A 24,667-nucleotide genomic window follows, 5' to 3' on the forward strand; every position below is an offset into this window, starting at 1 on the left:
TCAGAGGCACGGGGTCCTGCTGGGCCTGCAGATGAAGGCCAGAGGCTGGATGTGCTCTGGGCCACAGTCCCAAGGCCTGCGCTTGTGGGGAGAGGCCTCTCCTGCACCTGTCACCCGAAGCTATAAAGAAGATGGAGGGCGGGCTAGCGGTCCAGCCTCCGCCCAGGCGGCATTTCACAGCGATCACGCCGCGTGACTTACAGCGCGGGAAGCCGTGATTTACACGACGCAGTACAGCGCGTCTGGGCCCGTTTGTCTGCGTCTGTGATGGACTGAGTCTCGGGAGAGGCAGCAGCTCAGCGGCCGTTATCCGAGCGGGGGACCGGGGGGTCCATCCATCAGCCTCTCACCCCCCCGGAGGCTGGGTGGCATTTTTGCTGAACTGGCTGAACACAGTCGCATCCATTACTCCCTCCAGAAACCATCAAGGAGCCAAACTTGGCCTTAAATGGGAGGCAGCTCATAGGGGGCAGAGGTGGAGGCTGCCCCGGGAAGCACGAGGCCTGCTCCAGCTTGGCCGCAGGGCACAGCGCCCGCTGTGGAAAGGCGGCTGCGACTTGGCCTTCTCCCATGGGGGCAGCGCCACCTGTGCCGGCCAGCCCGGAGCACCGGCCCACGGGGGAGCTTTACAGCCTCGCGCACACCACCGGCACGGGTCCCCTGGGACAGAGGAGGAAGCCGAGGGCCAGGGAGGTAGGTGTTGTAGCAAGATGGAGGCACAGCACTTCTCATGCAGGCCCAAGGCTGGAGCCGGGTCTACCCACTTGTTCCGCCGCCAGGAAAGCAGCCCAGACTGATGATCCCACTGCCCCAAGGAGCCGGCACCCGGATCCTTGTCTGGGTCCTTGCCGAGTCATCTTTCGGTGGTGGCGAGAGTTGTTAGTGCTTCCCTTTAGGTGGGCGAAAATATCTATTTATCCTGCAAGGGAGCAGTCTCCCCAGGCAAACCTCTAACTAGCTAAGTGGCTGTCCTGCCCCCGCGACAGAGAAGACGCCCACTGCGACACACGAGCCACTCTGCAGGGAAACGTTTAAGCAGCACGTGGACCCACAGCACAGCAACACAGACCGCCATCAGCATGGGCCGAGGATGCGGGGGCCGGGCTGAGGGTCCGCCCGATGGCCAGGCATGGCTCCCCTCCCCGTGCAACAGTCAGGGTTTTTGCGGGTGGGGGTTGGGAGGGCACACCGTGCTCTAGACCTCCAAGGTGGGTGTGAGGAAGGTGATGGTCACCCCAGTCCCGGTAGGTCAAGAGGGAACTCTCATGGGACCCTCTCGGTCATGCAGGGGGTCCTTGTGGGGCAAATGCTAGAATGGCCCATGGTCTCAGGCTGGGGCTCGGCCCAGCCCATCCAACCCTGGGCACGCAGAGCTGTTCCAACAGGGGTCTCCAGAGAATGGGGGTGCACAGAGCTGGTGGGAGCCCACAGCCGCAGCATGGAAGGGGAAGTGAGAGGTAGCCCCCCACTCAGCTTCTGCTCCCACCAATGCTGACCACAGTGGGGCTGGTGGGGCTCTGACCCCGGCTGGCTGGACACCGAGGGGTGGGCTCTTCTAGCTTGGAGGTGATCTTGGGCAGAGGCTGCAGATCCCACTCACCCTGCAAAGAAAGGACCAGGTGGTAAACTGAGGCTAGAGGAATGAGGCCGGGGCACGCCCTTCCAAGCCGCTCTCCCCCGTGACCTCTTGGGTTCTTGCCCTCAAATTCATCTTGTCCCAAACTGAACTCACCCTCCCACTCTCGGGTTGCTACTTGGGGGTCCTGACCCGGCACTCCCATCCCACCAGCCCCCTGACTCCCTGGCCGTCCCTTACTTCAGGCGCCCCCAGGTGATGCAGTCGGAGCCCCCGGGTGCAGGCTGTTTGTAGACCCTCCTCCCCAACAAGGCTGCCGCACCGGGTGTCCACACTGCGTCCTGGCCACCAGCCAGCATCAGCCCTGCCCTTGGTGCCGGGAATGTTCGAATCGGCAGTTAATCCGGCTTCCAGATGCCTGCAGGAAATCTGCCTCCTGGACCCGCAGGCACAAAGACCCTTCCCCACCCTGCTCAGCACAGGCCTGGCCTCCACCAGCCGCTCTCTGGGGCTTTGCTTGTTCGGGAATAAAAGAGCCTCCGAATCCCAGTGGGTCCCAGATAAGGAGTCAAGCCAGCCTGCAGCTTCAGACTGTTTGGCTTCTCACCTGCCCCTCCCCCTGCACTTTATTTTTAGGCTCTGGGGGCGTTGCCGGCCCCCCGCTCACACCGCTCACACCACCGACCGGAGCGCCGTGATGTGCTGTCGCCCAGGGGACGGTAGCCACCCTGCCTGGCGGTGCCATCAGTCTTCCCCTCTGCAGGCCGTCTGTCTGTCTGGGGCCCCGTCTGCCACCCCCGGATCTCTCCAGCTGTTTTGCAGGAGCCCTCCTTGGAGCGGAGCCTGTCACTCCACGCTGGGGTCCTCGGTGGGGCCCGGGGTGCAGAGGGGCCAGCCCCCCGCGGGGCTTGCGTACCGGGAAGCGGACGGCCGTGGACTTGTTGCAGTGCACGGAGATGGGGGCGAAGCCGTACACGGCCTTGAGCATGTCTCGACTGAAGGAGTTCCAGGGAACGGAAGCGAACTGCTCGGGGACAGAGGCCTGAGGGCAGGTGTACACTTCCTCCGCATTGAACCTGGTGGGGCAGGGGACACAGCCCAGGCTGGGGGCGGGCAGTGGGGTGCCTGGGGGGTCACGTTCCCACCCCGCCAGCTCTCCAGGCTCTGCCACTCGGGCTGGTGATGGCTAATAGGGCTTCCTCTCCCAGCTCGCCTCGGAAGGGCTGGGAACAGCTGCTCCAGAATTGGGCCGAAGGGGGCTTCTCGGGCCAAGTCCAAGCCCAGCAGGAAAAGGGTCTGGGGATGGACTAGCGACATCACCGCGGCCCCTGGGAGGGACGTGGAGGCGCCGCTGCCACCTGTCTGTTCCTCCTGCTCCCAGCCCCTGGCCTGGATTCCTCACCTCCCCCGGGGCCAGCCCTGCCTGTGTCGGGCTTCCTCCGCTGCGCCTGCCCGGGGACCCCCCCCGGGGACCGGCACCTGTTCACGGTGTTGAAATACTTCCGCAGGAAGCCGGCGTCCACCGCGCTCTTGCAGAGCTCCAGCTGCGTGCGGGGGTAGTAGTGCACGTAGTTGACACACATCTCCTCCAGGATCCCGAAGCCGCCCTGCGGGAGGGGAGGGCGCCCGTCAGGACCCGCGCTTCAGGCGTGCACCCTGCGCTCCTCCGCGGACCGTGCTGTGAGCGTGAGGGTTTGGCGGGTTCTCAGTGAGCAGAACGCTGTCCGCTCGGGGGTCCGCCTCCCTTGACGGGAAAGTCAGACCCTGAACCAGTCAGCCGGCAGCTGCGTCTCCGGGGCCACACGTGTGAGCCAGAGAACGACCGCAGGGCGAGGAGAGCGGGGAACGAGTGTGCCCATTTATGGATACAGAAACTGAGTCCCGGGGAAGCTAAGGGGCAAGGCCTGAGTGAACAGAGCCTCTCCACTTTGGCCGAAGAGGGGTCCCCTCGGCCTCCAGTGGGAGCCCAGAGGCAGGGACAGCAGGAAAGGCCTCCCCTCACACCGCGGACACAGCACTGTCCGCCAGACGTTTCCAGAACTCGGCTCTAAGGGGAGGAGGGGCTCCGGGAGTGGGGATGGTGGCTAGAGGACCACACCGCAGCCTCCCAGGGCAACCCTTCAGCTTTGTCGTGCGGGACGGGGCAGAGTGGGGATTCCCCGCCACCTTGGGCTCCAAGCCCCTGGCCTGGTCCCTGTTCCTGGAGCCGAGTGCCGGCAGGAGTGGGATACAAGCCGCGGGAGGAGCGGATGGCGAGTGGTGAGGAACATGCCGCACCGGGACCCCGGCAAGTCAACGGAGTGCCTCCTGCCCCGCCCAGTGCCACGTCCCGGGCTCCCAGCTGCCTGTCAGGCTGCCGGCACCTTCCAAGGGGAGAGCAGCATCTGCTCCCTGGCAGCGGAAAGAAAGACCGCGAGGAGCCCAGCCGCAGCCCCGGTCCTTGTAGACGCTGCTGGAGGTTGGCCGTCTAGACGGGAAATCTGCGGGGCCCCTGCGGATTGGTGTCCCTGTACCGTCCTCTGGTTTCCTAGGGTGCCAGAGCCCCACACACCGTACTGCCCGGCCTCCGGTGGGGGGTCACCTCTCTCCTCCGACCCTACAGACTCCCGCAGCTCCCCACCTCCGCGCTCAAGACAGAGTCCTGAGCCGGGGAAGGCTCTGCTCACGGCACTGTCCTCCCTCTCCACCTCCGCGTGGAAAGCACATCACAAAACCTCTGTCCTCCAGGTGCGAGGGTGGTCACACTATGGGAAGCCCGCGTCCCCCTCCTTGGTCCCACCAGTGACACAGGGGCCCCTGGAGGAGGCTGTGGGGCAGCCGGGGCAGTTGGGGACATCGGGGTGCTCATGGGGCCTGAACATCCTGAGACGGGCCACCAGCTTCCCTCGAGGAGGTGGTTGTGGGGGAGGATGAGCAGGGAGCAGGGCCCTCGCAGAAGCAGTGTGGGGGCGTCTGTGCCTCGGGGTCCCCCTCACTGCTCAGGCAAGTCCCCCGCTCTCGCCCTCGGCCTCAGTGGGCTCACCTGCAGAGTGGGGAACGCACCATCCTGCCAGGAGCCTTGGCACGAGAGCTCAGAGCCCTTGGCACCTGGACCAGCCCTGCCCCCTGCTAGTCGAGGGCCCTTGGTGGTTCCATCTCACTGCGTCCCAAGGGCACCTGCCTCACAGGGTCCTGGCAAAGCTTCGAGGGTCCCTGAGCTTGGAGGGGGTCAGCCGTTAGACTAATCCCCAGCGTGTGGAGGAAGCACTGCGCTTCAACACCTGTCATATGGACGGACCCCTCTTGAGATAGAAGAAGGGACACAGGGTTTAGGTCAGGGCTGTGCCCCTGCAAAGCTGTCCTGCTCCCCGAGTTTATGCCCAGGGAGGGAGGATCAGTGTGGCAAGAGCCTGCAGGCACACGGCCCTGCATCAAGTCCCTGCTCTGCCCGTTACCGGCTGTGTGACCTCTGGGAAGCGTCTTCCCTCTCTGAGCCTCCTGTCACCTGTGAAATCACAGAGACTCGTACCTTGAAGCCTGGGGTGAAACAACTGGAATGTTCATCCCTGGAGAATGGGTCCACGACCGTGGTCCGTCCAGACACAGGGACGTCACTCGGCCGTGAAAAGGTGGGAAGTTCTCATGACAACCCGGGTGAACCCTGGTGACAGACGCTGAGGGCAAGACGCCCATCCCGAGAGAGCACAGATCCTAGGACTCCTGCCGCGGAAGGCCCAGGAGGGGCAGACCCACAGAGACAGGGGAGGGGCAGTGCTTGCCGGGGGCTGGGGGGTGGTGGCGGCAAAGGGGCCCGGTTTATTTTGGAAAGACAGCCTGTTCTGTTCTGAACTTGACCGTGCGGATGGTGGCACACACGTGCGCACAGACGAAAACGCCACTGAGCTGCACACTCGAAACGGGTGAATTACTGGGTGTGTGGGTTATATCTTGAGAAGCCATTGGAAAAGCCACTGAATGAAAGCCAAAAGCGGCCACCATGGGGTCGACCAGATTCCCGGGGACCGTAGCCCCAGGTCTGTTCCACCGGGAGCCTCCTGTTTCATAGGATAACTGGGGGGCCCGGGGATGAACAAGGTGACTGGCAAGCATCTGTTAGCAGGCCTCACTCTGCGGGCCAGCCCAGGCCGGTGTCTGCGGGCCACGCGTCGGCACCAACAGCACGACCTTTCCCGATCCAGGGCGCGCCGGCGGCTGACGGCCTGCAGCCACCTGCCCGCACAGCTAGCCTTGGGGGACACAGTGTCTCCCGGATGGACCCTCCTCCTGGGCTACCCACAGCACAGCCCAAATGCACTCTGTTCGCACCCCTGCCGAGCAGAGTCAGCTGCACGGTCTGGTCTTTGCCAGGAGCCCCAAGGGTGGGGGGGTGGGGAATGGTGTGAAGACCGGAGTTTGCACAGCCCGCTCACTGCTCACTTTCACCATCCACAGTGTGCGGGCTTGGTCTCGGAGGTCTGAGGATCATTCTGGGTCCTGGGGGCCTTCCTGCAGCTTTCCCTCTGCCCGGGCACTCAGTCGCCTTCCCCCCGCACCCCCAGACCACCTTTCCCCTTCCGCCTGGCCGGGGCCCCAGCGGTGTTCATTCTAACTCTGCCTGTCACCTGCCCACCCCCGCTCCCCCAGTGGGTAGGGCTCCCCGAGGACAGGGACCCACCGTGTGTCCCTCGTCCCAGCCTGTGCACACAGGGCGGACACATTTACAGCAGCAGCTCTCCAACTCCGCCAGGTGTCAGGGTCCCTTGGGGAGCTCCTTCAACCCCAGATGGCCACGTGTCGCCACCCCCATTCTGACTCGAGGTCTGGAGTGGAGCCTGTGAGTTTGTGTTTCCACCAAGTTCCCCGGGAAAAGCTGCGCCACTGGCCAGGGACCACGTCCTGAGAACCACCGGTTTACTGAGTGAGTCGGGGAGGTCACCCCTGCCCCCCGACCACTGGTGCTCGAGGAGAGGACTTGTCCTCATGAAATCACAGAAAGCCCTGAATGGGACCCCAGCCCCACCCTAGGCCTCACGCGTTCCGTGAGCAAGCAGCGGGGAAGTCAGGTGACTCACCACAGTGGCCTTGTCCCTGTCCCCTGTGTTGTAGGTACAGGAAGTGATGAGCACGTCCCCCTGGGGAACCAAGCCAGTAGAGGTTCGTCAACACCTGCCTACCTGGGGGTAATAGGTGCACGGGGCCTGTCCCACGTTTGACCGAGCTATTGCCTATGTCAGGTGACGTGGTCATCAGCCTATTACTAAGGAACCCTGTGGTATTCTCTGGGCCCCCACATGTGCGGGTCAAAATGTGGGTGTGCCCAGGGACTATCTGTTGGCTTCTGCGCTCCTGATCGCAGCAGTGCAGACTGGTTGGCTGTTTCACAGCCCGTGGGTGAAGTTGGGCCACCTCGTACCTGACCTGGCGTTCTTCTGCACGATCCGGGGCCCCACCAGTCACCCCCATGCCCTTGTCTCTCTGTGTACCTCTTAGGGTCTGTGGCCAGCTGGTCGGGCAGGGGGACGCAGGTCGCCCTGGGTGCTGCCTCCTCTGGGCCCCTCTGGGGCCTCCCTGTGATGTCCTGGCGAGTCTCACTGTGAGCTGAGCCCCGCCCCTGCCCTGCACGGATGCGGGTCTAGAAAACCTTCCTAAGGCCTCTGCCAGCCCCCACCCCTCTGTCTCTCCTCTGGGGGGCGCTCCCAGCCCTCCCAGCCTCACCATTCCTGACTGGGCACTCACCGGGTGCACAGACACGACCTTCTTCAACATGCGTATCTCCTGGGTGGGCAAAGGGGAGACTTCAGACCCAGCTCCCAGCCCCCTGTCCTCCCCTCCCCGGCTCTCTGGGACTGTGCTCCCAGCCCCTCGGGGGGAAGGAAGACTGGCTAAGTGCGGCCTCCAGCCCGGAAGGATGAGAGCAGGAAGGTAGTTACCCAGGACAGACTTTACCATCGGGCTGCCCGAGTCCCCTCGAATCTGCAGCCAGCCGCACGCCAGGACCTACCGTCAGAGCCCTCCCCTGACCGAATCCCCAGAAGGGAAGGGCTGGCTGCTGTGTGCTCTGGGGTGTTGGGGCCTGACCCAGGAGAGGGAACCCGCTACCGGGGTGTTCCTATGGCCGTGGGAGAGAGAAGTTGCCAGCCCCCCCACCAGACCCCGAGCAGCCCCTACCTGGAAGTGAGGGCTGTAGTGGTCATCCCGGTTCACGATCTCCCTCTCTTGGCCGTTCCGGGCCAGCACGGTGACCACCTTTCTCCCGGTGAGGTGCGTGTGGAGCTGAGAGGCAAAGATGTGGATCCCTGAGGGCGGGAGGGCCTACGGGGCGGGGGCGGCAGGGTTAGGGCCCAGCACGCAGGGCGCCCTGGCCCCAGCCCTCCCACTGGCTCCGGGCATCGACCGTAGCCCACAGGGCACGATGTCTTTCTCCCTGGACGGCCAGGGTCCCTCTGGAAACTCAGTAGGGCTTGAGTTGCCCACAGGGTGAAGTCATTGTCACTGCCCTGGGCCTCCAAATCTGCTGCCTGGCCAGGAGCCCCAGGAGGCTTGGGGTAGGGGGGGGACAGCCCGAGTCCTTCTCTCTGGAACCCCTGAAGCTTGCTCAGTCCACTCTCCTTTTATTCAACGGACTTTAAGGGGAGCCCACCCCGGGCAGGGGGCCACCGAGACGAGCACGATGTGACCTCCTTGCTCCACAGGCTCGGGTCTGGGGCGAGGCCGTCCCACGCAGCACCCACCAGGAGGTGATGCCCGCAGGCCTCCGGCCAGCCCCCGGGGCACCTGCCCCTGTCTCACGGCCATGGCACTGACCATGTCCCTTCGAGACGCCATTGTTCACCGTTAACGCCTAAGGAGATTTCCCAGACAAATGCCGCTTTCGAGAACTTGAGGTGAGCTTTGTTGAGACCGAACCTTTCCTAAGTGGATTACACACTTGAAGCTACTCTTCAACCTGTCTCCCTGACCGCACGGGACCGCGCTCCGCTAGCTGCCGTCCACGCTGTCTGCGGCTCAGGGCGCCCCCGCGGCCGCGGCTCTGTCGCTGGGTGATCCCGGGGCGGGGCCTTCTGTCTGCCTCGTGCCCTCCACCCGCTGCTGTCCTGCCTCGGCCTTAGGGAAACTTCGGGCCCCCTTGCAATGATTTGAGGACGAGGGAACCACGTGGCCACACATGTGACAGTTAGAAGTGGGGCCTAGGAGCCCCTGCGGGCTCTCAGGGCCCCGAGCTCTGGCCGATCGCCCGGAGATGCAGGAGCTTGATGATGGCACAGAGAGGGGCCGTCCCGTGGCCCCCGGTCCCCAAAGCTGTGCTTCCCCTTGGCCGGTCCATTTCGATAAGGGAATCTCGACTGCTCTCCACTATGCCAGCCTTTCGATTGCCGAATTTCTGCCCCTCAGGGATCTTCTAAAGGAGAGGTAAGGCCAGGCTCCGTGGGGTCCCTTCAAGGAGCAGCCCACGTGACGCCACTTTCAAGAAGAACGTACTGTCTTTAGGGGAAGAAGAGTAAGTCCTTTCCCTGCTGTGAAGTATTTGGAGACTGGAAAGAGCTGACAGGTCTGTGCGCCCAGCCTCCCTAGGCGCCGTCTCTAGGGCACAGCTCACAGTGTCCTGGGGCCCCTTTCCCTGGGGCACCCTGAGTAGGTCACCCCCCCAGCTCCAGGCCCAGGCCACGGAGCCTTTCCCATGGCAGGAGGTGTCACTGATGGGTGCTCTGGGGACACGGGAAAGAGTGCCAGAGGCTGGTCTCGGACAAAAGGAGCTCCTCTCCTGTGCAGCTAATAGCTCCGTCTCTGCGGGTCCGGGTGGTCTGCTCTCCTAATGGCGGGAAGCCTGCAAGCTCAGGAGCCCACGAGGAGCACAGAGTCCACTGGAGAATCAGCTCCCTGGAGAGGCATGTGCACCCTGCACCTCACCCCTGCAGCCTGCTGCGGTGGGCAGGGCTCTAGAGGTCAGACAAAGCCGCGCTCAGCTCCACGCCCTGCACCTGCCAGGACTCTGGCCCCAGTGAGCCCCACTCATGTCCCCTGCTGGGAGAGCGGGTGACAGCACGTCCCTAGCAGCGAGCTGTGGGACGCAGAGGTATGGTGTGGGAGAAAGTGTCGGCACATTCGCAGACATCATAAAAAAGAACCCAGAAGCCAATAGCGAGATGAGACCCACCAGGAACACCAGACAAAGGTTACGAAGAGGTTATCCACAGGAAAGAACATCCACCAAGAGACGGAGGAAAAGATCCTCAACTCTACAATTTAGTCGGGGGAGCTCACACTGAACAAGAGTGAAAGGGAATATTTAGAAATATGGATAACGTGGGGGGTGGGCAGGTGTGGGACCCGTGCGCCCACCGGGGCCGTGTGTGGGAAGTTTTGGACGCGCTTTCTGGCTGGAGTTTTTGTGAGATTTATTCAAGCTCATGTCCTCTGCGCATGACAATTTATGGGATCTACCTGGTAAAACGTGTTCCTGGCATACAAGGACCTCCCTTTAGCCTCTTGCCACAGGTGCGACGGGAAGCACGCTGGCGACCCGGGGGTAGGTCAGCACAGGCAGGGCTGGGTGAGGCAGGGGAGCACCCAGGGCGCAGAATCGGGGTGTCTCTGCCGCACCTGGGGGGCATTTGCTCGGGGGTCTGCGCCCCATCTACCCTCCCGTAGCCCTGAGAATGGTGGCCCCTGGGCTCAGAGGTCCAACTCTGGGGAGGCGCCCCGTGAAACCATGCAGGGCAAGGGCACGCAGCCGCCAGATGGCGAGTTAGAAGACGGAGGTTTTCCTGTTCTGCTGCTTTGCTCTCAGACACCACATACAAGAGCGTGTAACAATGTATCGTCTGACTGTCTGGGGAGGAGGGGAGGGGGGCCTGCAGCTGAGGGGGGCTCTAGCCCCCCACAGCGCCTACCCTGGGAATCGGAAGGCCCGATGGTTTTACTCACATTGTTTCAAGGCGGTTGGCTCGGACCCGGCCGGAGTAGGCAGGCTGTTGCTAGAGAGGGAGGCCCACAGCGAGGCTCCTTGGCGCGCACAGGGGAGGGGGGACAGCGGGGAAACTGCAGGGCTGCAGAACCAAAGCCCCAAAGCCGCCCTCACCACCCATAGGACCTCTACCGGAGAGCTGGGGTGACGGAACGGCAGGAGCCCGCCCCGCGCCACTCACCATCTGGGTGCACTTGTCGGTGCAGTAGCCGGTGAGGACGAAGGCCGTCTCCCGCGGGGGGATGGCCATCAGGGGCGTGTACACCAGCCCCAGCTCCATGATCCCCGCTTCGAAGCGCCGGGGCCTGGCGGTGTAGTACAGGCGGATGCCGGAGGAGTCTCGTTGACCTGGGAGGAAGAGGGTGGAGGTGGGCGGAGGTGCCCTCGCCCCAATGCTTGGGCTCCGGCACGCCCCCCGGTCCCCTCGGCCACGCTGGCGCCCACAGCCGCTCCCACCTGTGGCGCACCCCAGAAACCAGCTGCCTCGGTCGCCACACCTGTTTGTGCCAGGCATTCACACGCCCTGTGCGACACCCACGTAGAGAGAAAGAAACATTGTTTCTATGAAAACTAAGTGGATGCTTTGGAAAGTCTTGATGAAGGCGGGTAACTAAAACCGAGCGTCTGCGTCCTTGGGGCTGAGCAGCCTGCAGACTATCTGCAGGATATCCCAGGACATCTGGGAAGCCGGCACTTCCTCAGCTGCCTTTGCAAAGACTCCACATTCCTCCCCACCTGCAAAGGAATCTGCAGGGGAATCCGGCAGCAGGACCACCTTTGGGGGTGTCTGTGCAAACGGGAGGGCAGGGAACCATGGCTGCCCCGTCTCTCGGACGAGTCTCGGTGCCCGGCCGGGGTGGGGGGGGCAGCGCTCGCATCTGCGTGCTGAAGCTGACGGGAGGCACCTAAGATGCAGCCTTCTCACAGCCTCCCACTTGAGTCCTTTGAAGACCACCAGAAGTTCAAGGTGCACCGAGGGGACACATCTGACGACATCGTGCAGGAGCCTGGAGCCTTAGAGCAGGGCCGGTGTCCGCTGTTCCGGCCCCTGGCTCGTGCACAGCCCCAGACTCCACCTGGTCAACAACAGGGTGCTGTGTGCTCTTGGACAAGTCGCTGTCCCTCTCTGGGCCTCTCTGGGCTCAAAGTCAAGAGCCTCTTCCAAAGGAGAATGCTGTGCTTCTGCCCAGAACTGTCCGGTCACACCTGCTGGTTCTTGTGGTTTGTTAATGGGAGAGTCTGTGAAGCTCCCTGGGCAGGCCTCCTGGAGCTCACACAAAGCTGATGGTCAGAGGTCACGGACACCAGAAGCCACGGGCACAGCCACACAACCACATGGCCTCCAGTGGCCCCCGCTGTGCCCCTGCCTGAAATTGGTCAGCCGAGTCCCCGAATACTTCAGGGCCCGGGCCACGGGCCCAACCTCTCAGCATGTACGGGAGAGCTGGGGAGCCCACGCAACTGAAGGGTCATCCTCCCCAATTTACAGATGCGGAAACTGAGTCTCGCAGCCTGAGCTGAATACTCTGCCCGAGATCGCGGGACTGGAAAGTGGCAGAGCTGGGATCTGAGCCCAGAGCGTTGCCAGGGGCCCAGCAGTCTCCTTGCCCGTCACCTCAAGGTGGAGCCAAGAACGTCCCCTCTTGCCTCTGCCCCCCCTTCCCTGCTCCGGCGCCCCTCGCCCCCGCCCCCCGCCCCCCGCAATGTCCAAACTCAGCTGCTGTGTCTCTGGGCCGGTTACATCAGAGGATAATAATAAAAAAGAGAGGCAATTGGTTAAAATTCAGATGGGGATTAAATAATGAAATAATTGTGGCATTTTGATATTTATAGCCGAGCGGCCCATCTCCAGATTTGTGAAGTGACAGAGCATCCTTATATTTGGCAAAGGATCCATAAATATAACCAGATAATCAGGAAGAGACAGACCTCCCTGACGCTTAAGGAGTTTTCAAAAATCCATTTGCTCTCAGGTTTTAAATGAGCAATAAATCCCATATCATGCGAAAGCCCCAGCTGACTTCGGCCCTTCTCCGTGCACACTGCAGATAATTCCAGCAGTGGCAGAAAATATTAGTTACGCCTCCAGCGGGAAGTTCGCTGGCAGCCGTTGGCAGAGCACACCCGGTGGCCACATGCAGCCGGGAGCCGGGTGTGGGAGTTCTCCCAGGCTCGGGACAGCGGCAGGGGTCACAAGGCTTGAGAGGGACGTGGCGGGACCCAGGCTGGAGCTCCTGCTTTCATCTCTCAGGCTGTTTCTGCCCCTCATTTCCACAAATGAAAATAAACGTCCTTTTAAAGAAAGAGAGAGGGAGAGGGCTATGTGGCCGCGTGCGGTGGAAGGGGCTGGTGCCGCAGACAGAAACGTTTCGGTTTCTGACCCCATAACAACTGGCATCACCATCCTAAACATCGACTCCCGTTATGCGTCTGCAGGCACGGAGCGATCCAGCCCCTAGCGCTGTGCAGAGCAGACCTACCTCCCTAAACTCGCACAGCACAGCCCTGCCGGGCCCCGGGCAGCCTCAGACACCTCTCCGACAGGGAGCCCATGGCACTGTGGACGGTCCCATACATAGAAGACCCCACCAGCAAAGCCTGTTTGCCACCATTGCCCCGAAAACATGGATTTGAAAATCCCAGATGCAGGCTCACATGCAAGTGTGCGTTTGCTCTGCTGGGATGTGTTTTGATAAGTGGGGGCAGGGCACCCAGCCAGCAATGCCCCCGGGGTGAGCCTGGGCTCTTCCCTTAACCAGAAGATAATCCCAGGGGCAGTGCCTCCCAGGCGTCAGGCCGTCGGAGGGGGGATTCTGGGCAGGGGCCTTGCTGGCTCTGGAGTGGCCTGCCCCTGCCGTCCTGTCAGGTGCCACGGGGCAGCCCAGCCTGTTGTGGGGAGGGGGCAGAGATCTCGTGCCTGGGTCCCAGCGGTCACTCTGTTGGGAAGGGGCAGTTGGGCACAAGAGGCAGCTACTGGTCTGAGCAGCCTCAGAGAAGTGGGACATCCCGGGAAACGGGACAGCGATCCGGTCTGGCACCTCTCCTCACAGACCTTGAGCTGTGGACCCCACTACAGAGCAAGGAAGCGGTGGAGGAGGGTGGGCCATGTGGGCTCCGAGCAGACCAGTATCTACAGCTGGAAGGAATCGCTTAGAGTCCGACCAACCTTGCTCGTTCGAGGGCCGTTCAGCCACCGCTGTGTGACTGAGGTCACGGTCGGCCTAGACCCAGACCTCCTGGCCCCCCTACTCACTTCGTGGCCCCAGTGGGGGGTCCCTTGAGCCCTGGGCCTTAATTTCCTCCTCAGCAGATGGACACGCAAGAAGCCTGTGCCTGCCTTCTCTGGAGGGCAGTACCTGGCAAAGGGTGCTTGTGGGGAAGGTAGGATGCGGGGCCCCCGCCGCGTGGGGAGCAAGATGAGCCAGCAGGGAGGGGCCCCGCCCGGGGAGCCCACTACAGTCTCAGGAGAGGAGCAAGGGGAGAGGCATAAGAGGGGCGCCTGCCCCGACGAGTGGTGAGGAGGCTGCACCACAGGGAGGGGGGCTCCGTGCTGGGCAGACCCCCCAGTCACGCCCCCGACGGGGCACACCCAAGCCCGAGGACTCCCAAGGGAGGACAGGGGCAGGGGCAGAAACGTGTGCCGAGAACTGCCTACCTCGGATCTCCAGCGGGTTGTGGTAGTGAACTTCTAGGCGCAGAAATCTGGAGGACCCGGCGCCCCCAAAGGCAAGGCCCACTTCCTCCGGATAGTAAAAGGCCTGCGGAGGACGGGTCAGGGAGGGAGTCGGACCCAGGCACACTGGCGTGTCTCACAAGGGTTCCACCCAGCTGTCGCGGCCTGAGCTATGGTGGGGGGTGTTGGCGGGGCAGCGGGATTAGAACCGTGTTCTCCCACTGACGGGCAGCTCACTACCAGTCCACCCAGATACCCCTATTAGACTCGAGGTCAGGGGGTAGGGGAGCTGGTGTCCTGGGGACGATCCTAACCCCCAGGCCCTCTGCATGGCCCTGGCCTCGCCCTCCTCTGCCTCTGTGGGAGCCGCCGATGGAAACCTCACGGGTGCAGCCTGCGGAGGCCGTGGCATCTGGCCCTGGCAGCTGCCTGCCGGGACCACCAGGTGCACAAACCCCAAGTCCAGTGGGGAAACAAGATCGATTCGCACCAAGGACCAACGCTCAAATTTTGTTTCTATAGAAATGCCACAAAGGCTGGAAAAAGCCTTCGTGGCCCAAGGGGGTGGACAAGAGACAATGTTGGGGTGGGGGCCATGAGGGGCGGGGGTCTCTGGAGGCCTTGCCAGCACCTTCTGGAGCGCCCTGGACCCAGGTGGGGAGGGCCCCGGGGAGGGGCGGGCGCACCTTGGCACCCAGCGCCCAGGCGGCCAGCACGTGGCGACAGTAGTTGAGCTGATCAGGCTTCATCTTGGAGTCGCAGGGCCCGCTGAACGGGGGGACGCGCTCGAACTGGATGGAGCACTGGAAGACCTCCATGTGGTGGACCAGGGCTTCGTTGCCCTTGGTGACGATGGGCTCATACTGGGGGGGGGGGCGAGAGGGCACCGAGCCTGAGGCCGCGATCGCCCGCCCGCTCGCCCACAGCCACGCCCCACCGTGGGCCTCTGCTTGCCCATCTGTAAAATGGGAGGGTTAAGGGAAGCAATTTCCAGGGGTGCTTCTGGGGCTCAGGGCTTTGAAGGGGGAGCCACCAACCCTAAACAGAGCCGAGGGCACGAGGACCCCAGCAAGCCATTTCCCGATAAGGCGGGGACAGGAAGGCAGCTGTCCTCGTGTGAATGTGGCCGTGACTGGGCCAGGACATAGAGGCTTCCCTGAGGCTAAGCCCGAGCCCAGGGGAACAGGCCAGCCACTCCCGTGTGACTTTGGGCACTCACACAACCTCTCTGGGCTGCACTTTCTCCACTGAGTGTGCTACTGTGGAGATGGAGGGAGTCCCCCCACCCCGTCCCCCAGGGCTAGGGACACGGGGCAGTCAACAGCTGTTGCCCTCACGTGGTGTCTCTGGGTGGGTGTTTAGAACAACTGAGTTGTGAGGTGAGCTGCCTTTTCACAGGAGGTGGTATGACCTGATAGACAGATGGCTCTTCCAGTCCCAGGGGAAGACGCAGAAATCAAAACATCAGCGTCCTTTGGTCCAGTCTGGGCAGCAGGGGCCAGAGGACAGCCACCCTGGGAGGGTGGGGGGTGAACAGCAAGGGGACCCCTGGGGCCAGCGGAACCACGGACGCTGGGATGTTTCTCCAGCAGCCTCGGAGGCGCCGCGGGAAGCAGAGACGAGACGAGGCCCTGGGTCCACCTCCCCCCAGGTACCATGACGATGTGGTGCCGAGAGAAGCCATCTGGAAGCTCGGTGATGTGGCACCAGTACGTGGTCTTCTTGCCAGGGATCAGGACGTCTGGGGCACGGATCTCCATGGTGCGCAAGTCCGAGGGCAAGGCCGGGATGGAGATGTTGGGTTTCAGCAGCTGGACCCTCTGCAGCCCGATCCGCAGCCCCGACGTATTGATGGCCTCCAGCGACCCGAAAGGCTCCTCCAAGACCCCGTACACAAGGTGGACGGTGCCGTCCTGCAGCGGAGACACGCAGACACCCCCCACCCCAGCACTGGGCTCCCATAACCAGGCACGGCCAGGTCCCTGCTGCCTGACCTGGCCGGTGACACGCCCGGCTCTTGTCTCTGTGAAGGAGGGGGTCTTCGAGGCTCCCCACGGACCCGGCTGAGATTCTGTCCCCGGCCAGTCACCCCCAGCCCACGGCAGGCACCAGGCGCCAAATACATTTTTTCTTTGCAAACACAATCTATCTACACTTGCGAAACTTCTAGTTCCTCTAGCCACTGCTGGGCCGCACCATGGGCCCCCACCTCAGATATCCACCATCCCCAGGGCCACAGGGGACCAGGTGTGGGTCATCCCCTCCGGTCCAATGACAACTGGGCGTGAGGAGCCATAGCCACGTGAAGGAAAAACACCGGACCAGGGCTTCTCAACAGTCCCGCTGAGCTCGGAGGGCTGCACTGTCCGGCTGGTGCCAGATAGGGCAGACACAGAAAGTTCTAGTGGGCACTGGGCTAGAGGTCACAGACAGATTCAAGGAGGTGAGAGTCTGGGCTTTCCCCCGCTGTGCTGCTGGGACTGTAAGCCTGGGTTTGCGTCTAGGATGTGGGCCTGAAAACGCCTTGCGGGTGTTCTGGGCACCAGAGTGTGTGTGTGTGTGTTTGTATCCGTGGTGGGCAGCCCCTTTGCTCTCTGAGTTTACAGAAACCTGGGCCTACCGTGAAGGCTCCCGTCCGAGGACACATCAGAGCCTCAGGCTGTGGCCCCCCCGGCACCCCGAGGCCCTGAGCGGCACGTGTGCTGCGGCTGCACGCTGTGCCAAGTCCTTGGAGAGGGTCCTCCGCCTGCCCCTCCCTGCCTCGTCTGTGGGGAAGGGGGTCAGGGGTGCGCAGACTCCACGGAGTGCTGGAAGGATGCTTTGGGTCCAGCTCTGTCCCCAGCATGCTGGGGGTCCCCGAGCCAGGCCTTCCGATTGGGCCTCAGTCTCTTTTTCTGGCACACGTAGCCACTGAGGCCAGGCTGGAAAGGTCACACACAGTGACCGAGGTCAACGTGTGCTGGAAAACTAACAGAATTTTGTCCCCAAGGCCAAGATGGGCGGTTTCCCCTCATGGGGGTGTTGGAGCAGTGCGGGAAGCCTGTGGTTTTCGGATCCCCGATGGCTGTGGACTCCCAGACTCCCGGACTGCTCCGGCCTTACAGGTCACCCTGCTTTTCCCGCACTTTACAGGCAGGTCACCAATGAGGTCTGGAGGGGGAGGAACCTGTCCCAAGCCTTGCAGCCCATTGGCAAAAGGGCAGTTTGTGAAACCAGGTCTCCTGGGCTCTTTCCAGAATTCCATCTGAAGGTGATGAACCAGAGGGAACGAGGCTTGGGAACAAGATCCTGGTGGCTTCAGGGCAGGACCCGCATCTAGAAATATCTCAGCTCCGTGTCCATCAGGAGGACCTCTGGAGGGACCGGAGGCCGATGGCAGAGCCGGTCCCTTGTCCTCACCGAGGGCCTCTGAGATCCCTCCCTGGCTTTCTGTCTGCATAACGGGACCAGGGATGCTGCCCTAGGTCTTCGGGGTACGCCACGATCTCCTGGGCACACGGGGTCCCCACCCACCTCAATAAGGTAGTCCTTGGGGTCACAGGTGTCAAAGGGCCGCTTGAAGAGCAGGCACAGGCCTTCCGGAGTCCTCTGAGCCTGCAGCAGCTGGTAATCCTGCTGGGAATCCAGGTGGATCCGCCCCTGCTTGTCACTCCAGGCATCCTGCAGGGACAAGCGCCATCAGCACCAGGGCCAAGCAGCAGGGCCGGAGCTCAAGCCCTGTGGGTCCCGTGAGTGCTCCCGGGGTTGGGGGGTCACTCACTCTTTCTGTATCTGCCTGGAAATGGCAAAACCAAGCTCTAATCCCACTGGCTTCCTCTACTCCTGGAAGCAGGGCTCTCAGATGCCAGCCAGGATTCACGGGGGCTGGGCAGGGACAGGGACATCTCACCACACACCTCTGAGACCCCATGTGGGGACTCGGGCCTTGGACATCCCAGCATGCCAGGACGGTGTGCCCAGAGAAGCCAACCCTGAGCAGGTGCCCGGACCTCTGAGCCCCAAGAAGCTGCCAGGACGGCAAACGGGTGCCTTGGACACATACCACTCCCCTGGTCTGCAGAGGGTCCCAACAGCACCTGGAGCCTCAGAAAGGGGATGCTTGGAGGCTGGGCCAGATTTGGGAAGCAAGGGAGAAACCAATGGAGGGGTTCAAGGTGGCTGTCTTTCCCTGGGGCCCACCCGGATCTTACAGACCCCTGAGACCGAGCTTCACCTTAAACCCTGTGCCCTGGGCATCTTGCTCCCCTCGCCCAGCCCTAGCCCTGCCTGCAGGGAGGGAATTCAGGCCCAGGGAGGGCCAAAATGCATTTTGCAAGGACGTTAGTAGGTGGTGGATCTGGCTGACCTTGACCTGCCCCCCACCCCCACCCCGACTCCTGTGCACCTGGCTGTCAGGCCCAGCCATCCAGGGCCCTTCAGGCCAGTACAGGGGATGCTCAGAGGGAGGGAAGAACCCCCCCAGGCCCCCCAGGTCCGCCGCCAGAGGACTCCGTTCCCATTCGGGAGCACCACAAGCCTTTGGCCTTAGGATTCTTTTTAACCCTGTACCAGACCTAAAGCAGGCTGTCTTCATTTCCTTAAGAAAAAAAAAAAAAAAAGAAACCTGCAAAAAGAGTTTGCAAGATTTCCCCTAGAGGAAAACCCATTAAGGGACGCTGCTCAGTCGCAGACTCATTTTGTAGAGGTAGAAAGTTAGTTTGATATTCGGCTGGAAATCTAGAATCTGTTTGTTGAACATATGGGCCACGGAGGAAAAACAAGTCTGACATTTGTTTGCACAGGAATTTGTTGTGCAAATTAATCTTGTAGTGGGGGGGAGGGCGAAGTCACCCCGGCTCGGGGCAGCCAGGAAAAGCTGTCCCCAGAGGAGCTAGAGCTCCTGATTCAGGGGCCTGGGGACTCCACTGGGAAGGGCTGATGGTGCACAGCTGGGGCTGCCCCAGGTCTCTTGGCTATGACGCAGCCCCTGCCCCCGGCATGAGACACGGAGCAGTGCAGCCCGGCCGGCCAGATCTGGGCCCCCACCCATACCTCCACCTGTCCTATCTGGGGGGCCCCAAGCATTTGTCCCCAGCTTGTACCGCACCGGCTGAGTTTCTGTGGGGGCTGGGCGGAGCACTGCTGGGCTCCAGAAATGTCAGCCGCTGCCAGCTCGCCTGAGCTCACACAACCTAGAACTGTGGAGAGGGATTATTGTCCCCACTCCTCAGATAGGGAAACCGAGTCCTGCGGCCAGGAGCTGGTTGCACAGCTCCTACAGGTTCCCCCATTTGAGTGAAGAAAGGAAAGCCCTCTGCTTACAGATAAAGAAAGTGCCTCCTGAATTTAAAAAAAAAAAAAAAATGTTTAACCCTCCCGTGTCTGCTCTGGTGGGGAGAGGTGGGTGCTTCCTCCCCACGGAGGCTCTGGCCGCCCCGCCCCCTGGGCCCCCCATCACCTGGCAATGCGTCCCAAAACCTCTCCATCTCCAGTTTGCAGGGAAAACTCCCCTTCCTCTGCGCTTTCCAGGAGGAAGAGGGGTACAGTTTGGAGACCAGGAGTCAAAAGCACACCCTGTTTCAGGTCCGCTGGGTAGATTTGCTCCGCATCCGGGCGGGGGTGGGGGGGAGCGTCCGCACCTGCTCACTTCACCCTCGTGTGCGAGCTAGGGCTGCGAGGGCTGCGTCCTGGGCACTGGGTGTGCACGCCTGGCGTGGCGCCCGGCCACGTGTGACCGCGAGGCTCGGGAGTCCTGGGTGGTGTTGGCACCGGTGGGGGACCTGGGGTCTACCACCCTGAGGGTGGGGGCAGTCGGTCCCTTTATTTACGCGGTGTGTGCGCCCCTGGTGTGCGTGCCTCGGAAGCACGGCCTGCTGTGCCGGGGTGTGTGCTCGGACACCAGGGAGGGCGTCTGTCTGCCGTTTTGTCCTCCAATGGGCAGCCCTGAGACACCCAAGCTTGGGACACGGACTTGGCTAAGACCAGAGGGACCGGGGATGGAGAGGCAGGAGAACTTCCTTTGCTGGGTTAAGGTGGGGTACGTGCGGGAGGAAGGCCGGGCGGGGGCCGGCGAGGGACAAGGTCAGGAGCGCGGGGGCAGGGCACAACTCACCCCAAAGTAGGCAGTGTCCCCGTCGGTCCAGAGCACAACCAGGTCAGCGTTCTCCAGCTCCCCGCGGTCTGACATCCCGAAGAGGACCCCAGCCTTGAGCTCCCGCACCAGGAGCTGGAAGTAGACCATCTCCTGCGTGTAGCTGACATTCCAGGAGAGCTCCAGGGACCCCTCGGGGTCCAGGTGTACTCGGTAGGGGAAGGGACTCTCGGGGGGTCCCGAGCCCTGCAGCGCGGCCACGAGGATGACCAGGAAGACAGCCACCGCCGTGCCGTACATGGAGGCCACCTCACGGGCGCTGGGGCCGGGGACCTGCATTGCGGGGTGAGCTCGGCTGCCCCACTGGGACATTTATGCCCCAGCCCTCCGGGGGGTGGGCCCAGGCTGCACTGCTAATCACATTTGTCTGGTGGGGAATTCAATTGTCCTGGTGACCCGCCCACCAGCGCGTGCCCTGGGGCAAAGCCTTTGCCTTCCTCACTCTCCTAATTGGGCCTAATGACACATGGGCGCCATCAGTGGGAATTGGAGCCGACTGGCTGATTGGCTTCCCTCCTAACGTTCTAAAGTGCTGTCCGCAGAGGGGCCCCTCCTTCAGCCAGAAGGCCTTCCAGATGCCTCCGGCCAGGCACCAGGCTGACCACCAGGCAGGCAGGCCTGGTCCTGCCTGTCCCGGAGCAGCCAGCAGGATGGGACCCCCCGCCGCCCCGTCCACGGACGGGCAGACCGAGACCACAAGAGCTCCTTGCCGAGGGGACCGGTGAGTAGCGAGACTTTGCTGCTGAGGGCCTGGCCCAGTGAGCCATTTCTATGAGGCTGGAGGGTGGACCAATTTCAGGCTAAAAATAAAAGACGGTCCCCACATAGTCCCTGTGTTTAGACACTCTCCCCATGGCCTGCTGCTCCCACTCTGTCGCCTGTCTATTTCCTCACACGCTCCAGCTGGTGCCGCAGCTGCTCCAACAGGAGTGGGTGCGTCGCTAGGGGGGCGGGGCCAGATGGCACAGGGTGCCTTGGTGGGGGACAAAGAAAAGGGTGCAAGCAACAGGCCTGCTTCCCTAGCACCAAAACTCCTAGACCTAGGACATCCCTTAGCCTAGCGTGGGCCCAACCTGAAAGTGAACCCTCCAAGGCCAGCTGGCCTATAGCACTGTTTCTCCAACACCTACCACAGGGCCTTTGCACAGATCCATTGGGGCTCACAGCCCTGGTGCAGCACCCCAGCCCCACCCATCTTCCTCTGCAGAGTGGACTACTTGTGCTGCTACCTCCAGGAAGTTCTCCCTGATTGCCCTCTGCTCTCACTTCTGGTCCCTCCCTCCAGTCTCCTGGCTCCCTCTCTCCGGCTCTCCGTTCCTTCTTTCTCCTCTTCCTCTTCCTGCCCTCTTTGGAGAAACCCAGAACCCAACCACAGGCTCACGGGGATGTCACCAGCTGGCAGACATTTAGTCCTCACGCATCTGCAGAGGCCAACCCAGACCAGGTCGTGCCTGGCTCAGGTCGGCTCTGAACCCTGTTCCTTAGGAAGGAATGAGTGTATCTGCCTGAAGATGAAATCGAGGGAACATTCCAGCTTCCCTGGGCCCTGGCGGGAGTACGTCCTGCCTCATGAGAGCCGGCTGCCCTACGAAGCCAAACCAGGCAGAAGGAAGCCACGCGGAGGCCATGGACCATTCCTGTCTACGGCAGGTCCACCCACAGGCCTGGGCAGGGGGAAGCTGGGCCCTGGAAGCCCTGGGGCACACCCTCTCCAGAATCTGTCACCCGCAGACACCGAGCACAGACAGGGAGGAGTTGGAGCCCGGGCAGACCGGGCTGCTCCAGCCTGCTGGAGGCTGCAGAGGGACACGGTGGCCGGGGAGGACGCGTGCTGGTGGTCGGGGGGCACCTGGGGGTGTCTGGCTTCAGGACCAGAGGCCTTTGGGCAGAGCTGCCTTGCACAGAAGAGGGGGGCCCCCCTGAAGTTCTCCCAGAGAGAGGCAGTCCACATTCTCCAAACTGCCCTATAAGCAGATGTCTGTCATTTGAGGTCAAGTTGTGCTCTAGACACTCCCCACCGGGATCAGGGAGTGGCCACGGCAAGTGGGTGGGGCTGGCTGGCTCTTTGCAGGGGGGCCCAGGCATCAGTACAGGCCAAATGCGGGGGTCCCGTTGTGAGTGAGCCTCCTGGCAGCCTTGGAGAGGCCAGGTGGTCCAGCTGAAAGACAGGCAGAAGGAGCAGAGGCACCACACTCTGGGGCACTGAAACCCCAAGGCCTTCACGGTGTACCGACCTGGACGTCAGCATTCTGGGTTCGAATCCTGCCGGCTCCCAGCCAGGCATCCTTGGGGAAGCCCTTCTCCACCAGATCACCAGAGGACTGGGGCGCAGCAACTATCTACCTTCTGTCCGGCTTCACCCCTGCGGCCTGGGAGCAACGGCCCAGCTGGGGGTCAGGAGCTCCCGGGAGGCAGTGTCAGCCCCCAGCAGGACTTCAGGCCGCCGAGCACACCTCCGTTTCTCTCTGGTTACGGGGAGATGCGCAGATGCTCGGAGTGGCTCCTCCTGAAGGAGGGAAGGCCCGTGACGCTCTTAGTAAACAGCAGAGTCCTCTGTACACACGTTTATTTTTACCAGGATTCCGAAGGCACCGTCTCTCTCCGGCTCGGAGCTGGGCTGGAGTCCCGGCGTTCCCCTCACAGGTGACAAGGCTGAGGCAGCCGGTGGCAGAAATCATAATTACGGAGCGCTAGGAATCCGCGAGCGCTAGAAAGCGCTAGAAAGCGCGTCCACGCCCAACCTGCCACCAGCTGCCTTCTGGGCCACCCCCCTGCCCCCCAGCCTCAGGGCCGGAACATGACTGTCCTCAGATACCAGGGCACTGGGCCTTGGAGAGGTTAACAACCTGCCTCTGGGGCTGGGCCAGACCAAGTACCAGGTCAAGGACCCCAAAGTGCACTTCTAGCAAGGGGTGGCGTTGGGGGGAGGGTGCTGCCCTGGGAGGCGGCCAAGGTCAGGGACATTCCGCTGGAGTCCGGAGGAAGGAAGGGACACTCGGATGAGAAATGCAACCAGGCAGAAAAGCTGGGGAGGCTCTGCGCCCCACGGGGGGTGAGAGGGACCCGGGCCAATCGCAGGGCCTCTGCCGCGATGTGCAGTTCCCTGCATTAATGGATTTTTACAAACCAGCAATTTGAGCCGGGGTGAGGAAGTCGCGCTCAGCGGTCCTCCAGCCCCAGTCTGCAACCCGTGACCCACCTGCCCTCCCCGGGGGCCCGGCGGACGCAGCAAATGCTGTGCCGCACGGCTCCCTCCTGCGCGCCCTCTGACCCCTGCTCCCTCGGCCCTCGGGCTCAGCCCTAGTGTTTCGGTCCCATCTGCCCTCCAGAAGCAGAGGGATTGGGGGTGGCCCCGGGGCGTCACCGCATGCTGTGGGGAAATAAACACAGCTCACGGCTCAGCGCCTGGCTCGCCTCCAAGGCGCTTCGATGGCTGACCTCATTCGGAACCAATTTCAGCGTTTTAATAAGCCCTTTGCTTTTCCGCATCTCTCCGAGGCTGTCACCCTCTGCTGTAACCCCCATGGCTCTGCCACGTGACGCCCACCCTGGCTGGCGCCCAGGCCCCCAGGTTGGAGCAAGTGCGGGGAACGGAAGCAGGGGCGGCGGTGGCCGTAAGCCCCGTGGGCCAGGTCAGGTCAGGCCACTCCGCTGGGACCGCAGGGTGGCTGCAGGCTGTGCCCCTTCGGCTTGGGAAGGGACAATCCAGCCTTCTAGCTGGGTAAGAGGCGGGACACGGAGCTGTGGGGGGCAGACTGGGGGCCGGTGAATCCTCTGGGGGATACACCCCCACGCTCCTCCCTGGTCCGGAGCAGCTTGGGGCTGCCACACCCCGTGGGATGCAAGAGACAGCCGGAGCACCCAGCCGGGGGCCCTCTGGCCTGGCCCCCACTCCTTAAGCCTCAGCCAAACAAACACCACTCCGGCAGCAGGTTCGGAGCGCCCCCCCCCCCCAGCCCCCGGGGCCCCTGCCCGCTCAGACGCAGGCACGTTGAGAAATCAGCTCAGGGAGGCTGCGTGGCGGCCCCTCCCAGGCTCAGTGCAAACTGCATCAGAGGTCCTGCCCCAGGTGAAGGTGACGCAGAGCGGCCATATTTGCATCTGGGGGACACTGGGGACATGGCGGGGGAGCGCTGTCCCTCGGCATTTAGATGAGCGTCACCCGCGGGAACGGGGTTTCACCCCAGTGAGAGTGACGGAGGGAGACAGGCAGGAACACAGGACTCAACCTCTCTGCCCCTGGTGGCTTATCTCACTTTGGGCCGGGGGCGGGGGACGGCGGTGATGGAGTCAGGTCATAGGAGAGGCCGGGCTGCTGGGACAGCCCCCCCTTCAAAGGCAAAG

The 24,667-nt window shown here is 62.6% G+C and overlaps 1 protein-coding gene across 1 annotated transcript; it reads right to left on the minus strand.

Moving 5' to 3' along the window:
* DBH (dopamine beta-hydroxylase) lies at positions 1–20,602 on the minus strand. The gene is made up of 14 exons (XM_059412131.1): positions 20,285–20,602; positions 17,707–17,853; positions 15,849–16,106; positions 14,880–15,056; positions 14,176–14,278; positions 10,702–10,868; positions 7,724–7,867; positions 7,292–7,330; positions 6,628–6,687; positions 3,056–3,183; positions 2,493–2,652; positions 1,487–1,601; positions 423–586; positions 1–120 (listed from the first exon to the last, which is right to left on the minus strand). Exons 1-14 carry the CDS (start codon positions 20,600–20,602, stop codon positions 1–3), a joined length of 2,100 nt encoding a protein of 699 aa, XP_059268114.1.
* Positions 20,603–24,667: the final 4,065 nt, after the last annotated feature.

Source organism: Mustela nigripes, chromosome 9 (genome assembly GCF_022355385.1).
Source record: "Mustela nigripes isolate SB6536 chromosome 9, MUSNIG.SB6536, whole genome shotgun sequence".
NCBI lineage: Eukaryota > Metazoa > Chordata > Mammalia > Carnivora > Mustelidae > Mustela > Mustela nigripes.